Source organism: Schistocerca serialis, chromosome 9 (genome assembly GCF_023864345.2).
Source record: "Schistocerca serialis cubense isolate TAMUIC-IGC-003099 chromosome 9, iqSchSeri2.2, whole genome shotgun sequence".
Taxonomy (NCBI): Eukaryota; Metazoa; Arthropoda; class Insecta; order Orthoptera; family Acrididae; genus Schistocerca; species Schistocerca serialis.
In genome coordinates, this window is record NC_064646.1 from 344,535,105 (window position 1) to 344,547,982 (window position 12,878).

General features: G+C 39.3%; 1 protein-coding gene across 1 annotated transcript in view; it reads right to left on the reverse strand.

Annotated features, from left to right (window-relative positions):
- The window catches only part of LOC126419024 (septin-1), a 60,393-nt gene that overhangs the window by 33,748 nt on the left and 13,767 nt on the right, over positions 1-12,878 (reverse strand). Inside the window, exons 3-5 of the mRNA XM_050086081.1 lie at positions 5,243-5,366; positions 4,704-4,838; positions 4,184-4,301 (exon numbers count right to left, since the gene is read on the reverse strand). Coding sequence (XP_049942038.1) covers positions 4,184-4,301; positions 4,704-4,838; positions 5,243-5,366 — 377 coding nt within the window. The remainder of the gene's footprint in view (positions 1-4,183; positions 4,302-4,703; positions 4,839-5,242; positions 5,367-12,878) is intronic.

The window sequence follows — 12,878 nt, forward strand, 5'->3', positions numbered from 1 at the left end:
ATTTCGACATCACATGCTGAATCGAAGACAAAAGGAGCTGTCTATCGACTTACGATCATTTGATTCACATTTCACAACATGTGAGAATATATCACATTCAAAACAATAACATTCACCGCAAGTAGCGAGAACCGGAGGTTAAGCTGTTTCTTTACTACAGGATACTTAACCTCTAAGTTACATTGTTTATAAATGTGTAAAGTTCTGCCTTCATGTGGACTTGGTTCTGAATAAGGGAGATAAAGTGTTGACAAGAATTAACTCTTAAACTTACTGAAAAAGATGTACAAACTATTTTTCCTAATACGAAGCAGCTGAAGCCATCCAGCATTTAATCCAACGACATATTTATTCAACAGTTTTCATTAATGTGTCTCAACAAAATAATTTTACTTTTTATAAACTACAAACACTTGAAACTTCCTGGCAGATTAAAACTGTGTGCCGGACCGAGCCTTGAACTCGGGACCTTTGCCTTTCACGGGCAAGTACTCTACCAACTGAGCTACCCAAGCATGACTCACGCCCCGTCCTCACAGCTTTACTTCTGCCAGTACCTCGTCTCCTACCTTCCAAACTTTACAGAAGCTCTCCTGCGAACAGTTCACAAATCCATGCACATAACTATTTCTCCACAATGAACTAGAGAACATTCAGCCTTTTTACAGTAGTTTAAAGCTCACTGTTGATACATCATTATATAGCATTTAATTATAACAAATCACACTAAGAACAACATATTTTAATCAATATGTAGAGTCGACAAACTGCCTAGTGGCTTTTGTCTCAGGTTCTTCGGCTGACGTTCGTTTGATGATTTTACTGAAGTTCTGCCAGCATGAGTGGCTGACATTGTCAAAGCTTCACGCTCCATTGCTGGTGGTGAACTGGAGCTGAGCTAACGGCTGCAGACTATATGTACCTGGTGTGCCACTGTCCAAGGGCTTCTCTGAGGCCATTTCCAGTTCGGTTCTCCTCTTGCTACCTCCGACAGTCATTCACTGCAGCATGGGAAGTCAGGATCCGTTTACCTTATGCTTTCTTCTTTCTTGTTGAAGCTATTCTCGTGCTTTTGTATTTCTATAGCCTCTCTGAACATGCAGGTGTGACAGTGCTTCTCTACAGCCAGATCTTCCATGTTGGCTAATTTTACTACGTGGTTGGTCTCACACAGTGCATGCTCTGCCAATATTGATTTCTCCACCTGCCCCACATAATGTCAACAGAAGAAACCGAGACAGAAGCCAATAGCCAGTTTGTCAACTAGTGGCCACAAAAGCCTTAACAATTTTGTAATATGTAGAGTGCCATTATCTTGAAATGGCATATTTTAATGATATGCAAGTTACGATATGCATTTATGGAAACCAATACAGTGTCTCCCGTGCACCCATACCGAACATTAATGAAAGTTGACAGCAGTTCCTGTGGTCTTTGATAACTCTGTGGGACATCAAAATGACGTCACGTTTGCATGAAATCTTGTGAATGTACGTTGCCCTGTCACCTAGTTATTTTCCTGCTAACAATGAAAGTTTAAGACCTGTCCTATACACCCACCAACCTCTTCCAACTGCAGTCTAGTCACAGGCATTTCCCGCCTTTTCACAATTAGCTCCAAGCGCGATAGCAGCCATGCCATGTATGAGCTTTTCTGTAACAATCATGCAACATTTCAATGTTATTGTGACAATATGTTGTCAACTGGTAAGAATGGGCACAGCCAAACAATGGTCAACAATGCAGTCAGCCTCCAAGTTACTGAACTTGGCTGCACATCAGTGACTTTAACAGATTATTCAGTACCTATACCATTTGGATACACTCTCCCTCCAAATCTTCATTCTGAACTATGTAGATGATAACTGTGCTTCTACCATTATTCAGTTGCCAAAATACCTCTGGTCTAAACCCCTGTTAGTCTCCTTCTTTCTCTTCTTATTCCATTACCCACTTGCTTTTTGCTCCTGTTAATTTCCACTCTCCATCCATCCCCTCTTGCCACATCTACACACAGTAGTCCTCTCTCTCTCTCTCTCTCTCTCTCTCTCTCTCTCTCTCTCTCTCTCTCTCTAAGCCCCCCCCCCCTCCCACCCTCCCCATTCCAAAATCATACTGTTACCAACACATCATCTCTCCCCTCTCTCTTGCCCCCCCATTCCCACCGTGGCCCCAGTTGCCATAATCCTTCTGGCATTTCCATTCCACATCCCCTCTTTCCAAGGTGTCACTGCAGGTAAGTCCACTTGGGTGCACAGTAATTAAACAGTAAAAAACTGAAGTCTTGAAACCTAGTTTTGCTGAAATTCAAAATATAGTGCATACTTCAATGCGAGATGCTTTTAATAATTTCCACAACAAAATTCTGTCTCGAAATCTGGCAGAAAACCCAAAGAGATTCTGGTTAACATAAAGCACACCAGTGCCAAGACACAATCAATACCTTCACTGTCAATTATGACAGTTATTAAACACGGTTTGCCAAAACTCTTCACAAAAGAAGATGAAGTAAATATTCCTGAATTCCAATCAAGAACAACTGGCAAGATGAGAAACACAGAAGTAGATATCCTCGGTGTAGAAAAGCAGCTTAAATCACTTAATAGAGGCAAGGCCTCCGGTCCAGATTGTATACCAGTCAGGTTCCTCTCGAGTATGCTGATACAATAGCTCTATATTTAACAATTATATACAACTGCCTGCTCACAGAAAGATCCATACGTAAAGGCTGGAAAATTGTTCAAGTCACACCAGTACCCAAAAAGGGAAGTAGAAGTAATCCGCTGAATTACAGGCCTATACCACTAATGTCAATTTGCAGTTGGGTTTTGGAACATATGCTGTATTCAAAAATTATGAAGTACCTCGAAGAAAACGATTTATCGACACATAGTTAGCATGGATTCAGAAAATATTGTTCTTGCAAACTACAACTAGCTCTTTATACTCATAAAGTAATGAGTGCTATCAACAGGAGATGTCAGATTGATTCCATATTTTTAGATTTCCAGAAAGCTTTCAACACCGTTCCTCATAAGCGTCTTTTAACCAAACTGTGTGCCTATGGAATATCACCTCAGCTGTGTGACTGGATTCACGATTTTCTATCAGAAAGGTCACAGTTCATAGTAAATACACGAAAAGTCATCGAGTAAAACAGAAGAAATATCTGGCATTCCCAAAGGTAGGTTATAGGCCCTCTATTGTTCCTGATCTATATTAACGACATAGGAGACATACTGAGTAGCCGTCTTAGATTGTTTGCAGATGATGCTGTCATTTACTGACCTGTAAAGTCATCAGATTACCAAAGTGAATTGCAAAATGATTTAGATAGGATATCTGTATGGCGCAAAAAGTGGCAATTGACCATGAATAAAGAAAAGTGTGAAGTTATTCACACGAGTACTACAAGAAATATGCTAAATTTTGATTACACAATAAGTCACACTTAATCTGAAGGCTGTAAATTCAACTAAATACCTAGGGATTACAATTGACAAATAATCTAAATTGGAAGGATCACATAGATAATGCTGTGGGTAGAGAAAACCAAAGACAGTGATTCACTGGCAGAACACTTAGAAGGTGCAACAGGTCTTCTACAGAGACTGCTTACACCACGCTTGTCCGCCCTGTTCTGGAGTATTGCTGTGCGGTGTGGGATCCGCATTGGGTGGGACTGATGTATGACATCAAAAAAGTACAAAGAAGGGCAACTTGTTTTGTACTATTGCGAAATAGGAGGGACAGTGTCACAGACATGATATGTGAACTGGAGTGGCGATCATTAAAACAAAGGCGTTTTTCGTTGCGACGGGATCTTCGCATGAAATTTCAATCACCAGTTTCCACCTCTGATTGCGAAAACATTCTGTTGGCATCCACATACATAGAGAGAAATGATCATCATGGTAAAATACGAGAAATATGGGCTCGCACAGAAAAATTTAAGCGCTTGCTTTTCCCCTACGCAGTTCGAGAGTGCAATGGTAGAGAGACAGCTTGAAGGTGGTTCACTGAACCCTCTGCCAGGCATTTTATTGTGAATAGCAGAGTAATCAAGTAGATGTAGATGTAGTGTATTGTTATGTGAACCTAAGAACCATGCATCGATCACGCGACATTGAAGCAGATTGAAAAATTCAGACATGTTCTGAAAGAAATTACTAATCACACTTACCCTCTTTTTCAAACGTGAAACTTCCTTCTTTGTCAATACATCAGCTTTCGCAATAACAGGCACTATATTGACTTTATTGTGTAGTTGCTTCATAAATTCTATATCTAGAGGCTTCAATCTGTAATAGACGAAATAGTTGAAATAAACATATAACAGTACACAACATTTTTTCCAATGCAACTCTAATTACAATAAATCAAAACTGATGTTCATCATTGTAAGAATGACATACACTTTCATAATTGCAAATAGTCACCACTGCCACACTTAAATAAGCACGACAATAACCTACCCAAGCATTATCCAAGTTGCTCAAGTAAGTGGACTATTGCATAAAATATGGGGACTACTTTTGTGAGATGCGAAGAAAATTTCCAGAATAAACCTCACAAAAGAAAGCTGAAACTACATATGACTTTTGCAGTATAAGAAGGCATATCTGTAGCTAAAAAAGTATAATAAAAACACACAAGCTTACAATAATAGTTTTATCAACACAGTTACTTTTTATTTTGCTTACCCATGACCAAATGGAGATATGAAATAAAAACAACAATGTATTCTGTTGTCCACTATATTTCTGCGATTCAAACCACTTTCATCCCTAAGAAATCTCTCAAACTGGTCATCAATATATTTGATTATTTCATGGAAACTGAAAAATAAAAAATAAATATATTTCCAACAGTAGAGGTAGAATATCTCTTCAGCTAATGAGGAAGCATCAAAACTAAAACCTTCTATAATGCAGTACTATGTAATTAATGATTTGACATTTCTCTGCTACTATGAAAATAGACTACAGAAGGAAAAAAAAGTTCAAGCAAAAATATTGTGGTTAGCAAGAAGGTTGAAATTAATTTTTAATTATATGAAATGATCACTGTTTTGTAAGAAATTTAAGAAGAATGTCCTGAAAATTCCCAATTTCATGTTAAACACAACTTTTGTGAAAATAAAAAAATAAATAAAAAAAAGCTGAGAAAATATAATACGTGAAGTAATACAATATTGATACAAATGGCAAGCAGAAAGATCTGACATAAATTTTAGCATTACCAATCTGTATTATCAATTGCATCTCCGTATCCTGGTGTATCAACAACAGTAAGCCGGAGCTTCACACCTCTCTCTTCTATTTCCACTGTTGATGCATCTAGCTTCACAGTCTGGTGTGTTTTTTCTGCAATATTGAACAGTTTTCATCAAATTGCGTTTGACAAAGCTGTTTTAATATTGTATTAAGTGTAATGAGGAAGGAAAGAAGATTATGGTTTAACATCCTAATCACAAGGAGGTCATTACAGATGGTGCACAAGCTCTTACTGGACAAGGAATTTGGCAGAATCCTTTCCAAAAGAATTATTACAGCACTTGCTTTACACAGTTTCAGGAACCCAAAAAAATCCTAAACCAGTATGGCTGGATGGGGATCTGAAGAGTCCTACTCCCAAGATTAAGTGCGATGTCGTAACTGATGCATCACCTGGCTTGGTAAAAATATCAATGAGATTCATTGCCTTCAAAACTCGGGCAAAGATTAAAACACACATATTAGTTAAACATTAAGGTCAGTCAGGAATCTGCTAATGTTTGAAACACTATTTGTTACAATAACTTTGTCTTTAAACTGCACGTGATGACATTCGCCTACTGATAATGTAACATCTAAAACTACAACAGAACAGAACAGAATACTTTCAACTTCGAAACACCTTCACATGCAGCCATTATTGTCAGATAAAACTAATATACCAGGAGAAATAAAATATTACATGACTTTTGCAAGAGCCACAACTTAATGTATTGAATTCTTTACAATCTTGTCACTATTCCAATGTAAGATGTCATGTATAATGACTGCAACAAAGTATTGACTTACATTTTTGATATAATACTTTAATTTGTACTACAGGGTGATTATAATTAAAGTTAAACTTTGTAAACACTATAGAAATAACACCACTGGTCAGAATGATGCCAAATTGTGACAGAATATTGTCGGAGAACAGGGAAAACACACGGCAGAAGAAAAAAAAAATATGTGAAAATTGATCAATAGGTGGCACTGTATGTGTTGAAATATATAAATAAAAACACCTGTCATGCACACTACCCATAAAAGTTGGTATAAACACGCTGGGTACACGGCTTTTCTTCCTTTCGCGTCTATGACATTGCCCACAACTGTCTCAATGCAGGATCCCTCTCTGCTTGTAAAGCTGTATTACAAGAATGATGACTGTGCACACGTCACTCTGCAGAAGTTCAGGACACTGAAGGGTTTGAAAAAAGGCGTTGGTCCGATGACTGCCATGAGTCTGGAGAAAATGATTCAGCAATTCAAAAAGACAGGTTCTTTTGGTGTGCAATCTGTTATAGGGAGGAAACGAATTGATTCAACGTCAGTTGCAGCAGTGGCCACAGCAATGCAAGAGGAAACGAGTGGTGGTGTGCAAACGTGTAGTGCACAGAGAATTGCCCGAACATCGGACATAACCGTGAGCACAATGCATAAAATCCTACACAGCATCCTCCTTTGTTATCCATTCAAAATTACCCATGTGCATGAATTGCTTCCTGTTGACCTGCCAGCAAGAGAGACCTTTGCTTTAGAATTTCTTGCTCACATGGAAATGGACAATGATTGGCCGTGGAAGATTTTGAGGACAGATGATGCCCGCTTCCGTATGACAGGATATGTCAATATAAAGAACTGTTGAATATGGGCAATGGAAAATCCACATGCAAATCAACCAGTACCACTTCATCCTGGAAAGGTCACTGTGTAGTGCGGATTTATGGCATCATTTATTGTAGGGCCATATTTTTCCGAAGAGACATGTGCTTCCGGTTCTGTTACCTGTACCATCACTAGTAAGCGCTATGAGTGTCTTTTGCACAACCACATCACTCCAGCTCTCCAACAGCGTGGACGTGATCATTTTTATGTAAGATGCCGCACCTCCGCACATTGCAAATCCAGTTAAGCAGCTGCTGAAGCGCCATTTCAGAAATGCTAGAATTATCAGCTGCCGTCTCCCCACAGCATGGCTGTACCGATCACTTGATCTTAATCCCTGTAACTTCTGGCTGTGGGGCTATCTGAAAGATGTTCTATTCAGTGTTCTGATTGCAAACTTAGCTGCATTAAAAGCATGCATTGCGCAACACATTCTGAATGTGAGCTCAGAAACACTTTGGTCAGTTGTGGAACATGTTGTTTCTCGATTTCAACTTATTGCAGAAATGGTGGACAGCATATTGAACATGTTTTGCACCAGTCGCACAGAAATTAATAATCTGATTTGATTTTGATTGATGCTTTTTATGCAGTTTTTGGGCTCAGGACAGTTAAAAACTGATGAGATTGATGATTTTTGTGTTTTTTTGCATCAGGACAATTAAAAACCAATGTGGGTGATGTTTCTATTCGGTTTTTGGCCTCAGGACAATTAAAAACTGATTTTTCCTATCCAATGTGATGTGGCCTTGCCAGGGTGGATGGGCTTAATGTAACTAACAGTATCATGCCTGTATATCCACACACACTGTCTAGTACAGTTCGTTTAACGTCAAACGTACACCTTAGGCATTGTTGTATCTTTCATTTTCCATTTGTACTCAACCATTATTAAATTATGGTGCTTACAGCACCATCTATTGCTACATTTTGTAACTATTTATTTTTCTTCTGATATGTTTTCTCCCCTCTCCGATAATATTCCGTTACAATTTGACATTATTCTGACCAGCGGTGTTTTTCTACAGAGGTTAGAAAGTTTAACTTTAATCATAATCACCCTGTACATTTCTAAGAGCACACTGTATTGAATAATCATAAGTTTTAAAATCTTGCACATGGATGGACGCAACAGCAATGTATTCATCATAAGGAAAAGATGAAAAAATAGCCAAACCAGTTGCACTAGTACAAGGTTTATTGAAAAGCACTTGACCCAGGTTCTGATGTCTTTAAAAATGTCTTCTTTGGAAGGCTCAATGATTAACACCTACCATGGTTAACATTATATATATATATATATATATATATAGCAAAGGTAAAAATAAATCACTGACTTACGCAGAATTTTTACCGTTACCAGTTACATGAAGTTTTGAGGCACATATTAAATATGTAGCCATAAGGCGCAACTGAAGATTAAATTCACCTCCCCAATAAAAAAACCACAAAATATTGTACAGCTGTTTATTAATTCTCCCTCATTGCAAATTACATACAATCTTATACTCATCAATAAACAGTAACAATAATAAGTAGAAATTCTAGTGTCAAATACAGATCCCAGTGATATATACAGACTGTACCTACCATTCACAGCACGTTACTCTCATTTATCCCTCCCCCCAACCCCCACCCTTCTGTGGCTTTGTATTTACAGGGTGTTTCAAAAATGACCGGTATATTTGAAACGGCAATAAAAACTAAACGAGCAGCAATAGAAATACACCGTTTGTTGCAATATGCTTGGGACAACAGTACATTTTCAGGCAGACAAACTTTCGAAATTACAGTAGTTACAATTTTCAACAACAGATGGCGCTGCGGTCTGGGAAACTCTATAGTACGATATTTTCCACATATCCATCATGCGTAGCAATAATATGGCGTAGTCTCTGAATGAAATTACCCGAAACCTTTGACAGCGTGTCTGGCGGAATGGCTTCACATGCAGATGAGACATACTGCTTCAGCTGTTCAATTGTTTCTGTATTCTGGCGGTACACCTGGTCTTTCAAGTGTCCCCACAGAAAGAAGTCACAGGGGTTCATGTCTGGCAACTAGGGATGACAATCCACGCCGCCTCCTGTATGTTTCGGAAAGCCCAAAGCAATCACACGATCATCGAAATATTCATTCAGGAAATTAAAGACGTCGGCCGTGCGATGTGGCCGGGCACCATCTTGCATAAACCACGAGGTGTTCGCAGTGTCGTCTAACGCAGTTTGTACCGCCACAAATTCACGAAGAATGTCCAGATAGCGCGATGCAGTAATCGTTTCGGATCTGAAAAATGGGGCAATGATTCCTTTGGACGAAATGGCGGCCCAGACCAGTACTTTTTGAGGATGCAGGGACGAAGGGACTGCAACATGGGGCTTTTCGGTTCCCCATATGCACCAGTTCTGTTTATTGACGAAGCCGTCCAGGTAAAAATAAGCTTCGTCAGTAAACCAAATGCTGCCCACATGCATATCGCCGTCATCAATCCTGTGCACTATATCGTTAGCGAATGTCTCTCGTGCAGCAATGGTAGCGGCGCTGAGGGATTGCCGCGTTTGAATTTTGTATGGGTAGAGGTGTAAACTCTGGCGCATGAGACGATACGTGGACGTTGGCGTCATTTGGACCGCAGCTGCAACACGGCGAACGGAAACCCGAGGCCGCTGGTGGATCACCTGCTGCACTAGCTGCGCGTTGCCCTCTGTGGTTGCCGTACGCGGTCGCCCTACCTTTCCAGCACGTTCATCCGTCACGTTCCCAGTCCGTTGAAATTTTTCAAACAGATCCTTTATTGTATCGCTTTTCGATCCTTTGGTTACATTAAACCTCCGTTGAAAACTTCGTCTTGTTGCAACAACACTGTGTTCTAGGCGGTGGAATTCCAGCACCAGAAAAATCCCCTGTTCTAAGGAATAAACCATGTTGTCTACAGCACACTTGCACGTTGTGAACAGCACACGCTTACAGCAGAAAGACGACGTACAGAATGGCGCACCCACAGACTGCGTTGTCTTCTATATCTTTCACATCACTTGCAGCGCCATCTGTTGTTGAAAATTGTAACTACTGTAATTTCGAAAGTTTGTCCGCCTGAAAATGTACTGTTGTCCCAAGCATATTGCAACAAACGGTGTAATTCTATTGCTGCTCGTTTAGTTTTTATTGCCGTTTCAAATATACCGGTCATTTTTGAAACACCCTATATATACAGGATGTCTCAGAAATGTTTTGACAGGCTTCGAGGGGGTGTAGAGGGTTTCTGGAAGAACAAATCAAGGATACGAACCCATGTGTAGAAACATCATCTAACAATGCTACAGAACGCTGAAGTTATAGGCGTTGGCACATGCTATTAGGCCACCCCTTCAGCAGAAAATATGACTTTGTACACTGACAGATCATAGGCTGAACATTTCACAGTGTTGTTCATTTTTCAGTGATCACGACTGATTGTCACCATGGCCAGTGGAGAAGTGGAGCTAGCGGCTCCATAAAAAAGTCTTCTCTTCTACGAATGCGATGCTCTGTTAGCTCGGTGGATGTCTGTTTCAGACACAGGTTTCCATTCACATGTTTTCTTTCTCCTCGAACCCTCTAAAATTTCCAATGTTTCTTTTTACACACGATAAAAATAAACTGCAGATGTAAATTCTTGTTTTCATCACCCACAAAGGCAACGGAACACTGTAGTCATAAGGGACAAGGACTATCTATGCAACAGCTAGCACCATCTTCTCCGCTGTAGATCATGGCAATCAGTTGCACACCACTGAATAAGAAATAACATTGCAAAACATTCTGCTTACAGCCTGTCAACATACAAAATCATGTTTGCTTCCATAGGAGTGGTCTAATGGCAGGCACTGGTGTCTATAACTTTAACGTTATGTAGCATTGTTGGATGTTGCTTCCAGACACAGGTTCATACCCCCGATTTGTTCCTCACGAGATCCTCCACAATGCCTTGGAGTTCATCACAACTTTTCTGGGTAACACTATTTCACAACGCCAACTGACAAGTTCTCCTTCGCTACTGTATAGGCAGTTTTAGATCGTATCCTACTTTGTTTATGTTTTAGTTATGTATATATCATTTCTGTAATGTACCTGACACGTCTGATACTGTTGCACCAAATAGTCTAAGGATGAACAAATAAATAAACTAGGTAAATTACTGAAGTGGACATCGCCAAAAATATAGTTCACATGAACTTAGCAATACTAGATGTCAGCTTCGCTGCTGAGGTAATAACACTGTGGCATGTGATGATATACATGCACAAACAGAAAGAGAATGCTGTCAATACTTCTTTTGCATTATGTTAGTTTTTGGAATGTAGGCTGTGGAGATAGTTTGATCTGCAACACGTCCCAAAGTGTAGGTTTTGCTGAAAGGTAATGGTTTGAACACTTCAGTTAATAGGGAGGTACTTTTTAACTACCATGAACGCTCACCAAACTATGATTATTGGCTGTATGCTTCATGTGTTGTACTCATGAACACTGCACATTAGGTACATATAAGGTACCGCAATTCTCAAGACACTGACCTCACATTTGGAAGCATAGTGTTTGCTCTGTTCAGCCATTTTTATTTGTTTTCCCAAATCATTTCAGGCAAAAGCTATGATGGTTCCTCCAGCAAGGCCATGGCCAACCACCTACCCTATTCTCATAAAAATATACTAAGCATATTTTATGCTATTTATTTTCACTTTGTAATGACAACGAATCTTACATCACCGTAAGATGATTCCTATGTGAATAAATAAATAAATAAATAACATGCATTTACCTATCAACAAAATACTAATGACATTTATGATATTCAGTTTTTTCAAATAATCACTACATGATTCACACAGATATAGTTAATAACCTCTTTCTGCACTGAAAAGGAACAAAAGCACTTCCTGAGAAATGTTTCTACAATGCAAGAAAATATATTAACTTCCAGAAACATCAAGCCTTCATTTATTATTCTGTATATTTTTAATCCATTAACAGGTTACCAACTTTGCTGTGTGTGTCTTTGCACACAAACATTTCTGCTGTTGGTTTCCTGTTTCCTCTGTTTCACATGCAGTGCAGTAAACGACCTCAGTGAAGGAAATCTGTTACAAGAATAATAGTGGAGGAAGTAGAACTGGCAAGTGTTCCTGTGTATTTTTCAGAAGTGTAATACAACAAGATTTCTTGTCCTAATAATGTTATTGTTTATCTATTTATTTACACGTCTAGTTCTGGAGGACCAAACTGAGTAGCAAATCTTGAAAGACATGGAACATGTCAGTACACGAAATTACACCACAGAAGTAATAACAGATGAAATAAAATGTTTATCAATCCAAAAAATGTCAAGCCATAAGCTTAAGTAAACGCAATCTACAATATAACATAGGAATTGGCTTGATTTTTCAAGGAACTCCTCAACAGAGTAGAAGGGGTGACCCATGAAGAAACTCTTCAGTTTCAACTTGAAAGTGCGAGGATTACTGCTGCGATTTTTTAATTCTTGTGGCAGCTTATTGCAATTGGATGCAGCCGTATACTGCACACCTTTCTGCACAAGAGTTAAGGAAGTGCAATCCAAATGCACATTGGATTTCTGCCTAGTATTAACCGAGTGAAAGTTGATAGTTCTTGGGAATAAACAGATACTGTTAGAAAATGACAGTAAAGAATATATAAATGTAATCTGAGGTTTTCCAGGCATACAGAAATCTTGAAAATTTCTCAGGTATTCAGCTGGGTAGCGTCATCCAAAAGGCGCGATATTTCAACAAGCGGATTTCTTGCCATCTTCAGGTGTTCTTGGAGTCTGATTGATCTCTGATGGATGCCGACTTTAATCTCCACCCCTCTCCCACAGCCTCCGTCTGGGTGCTTCCAAATGGCCCGTGGCCAATGGTGGGGGAAGAGCAGGGCTGGGTGGTGGGGGAAGCGCGG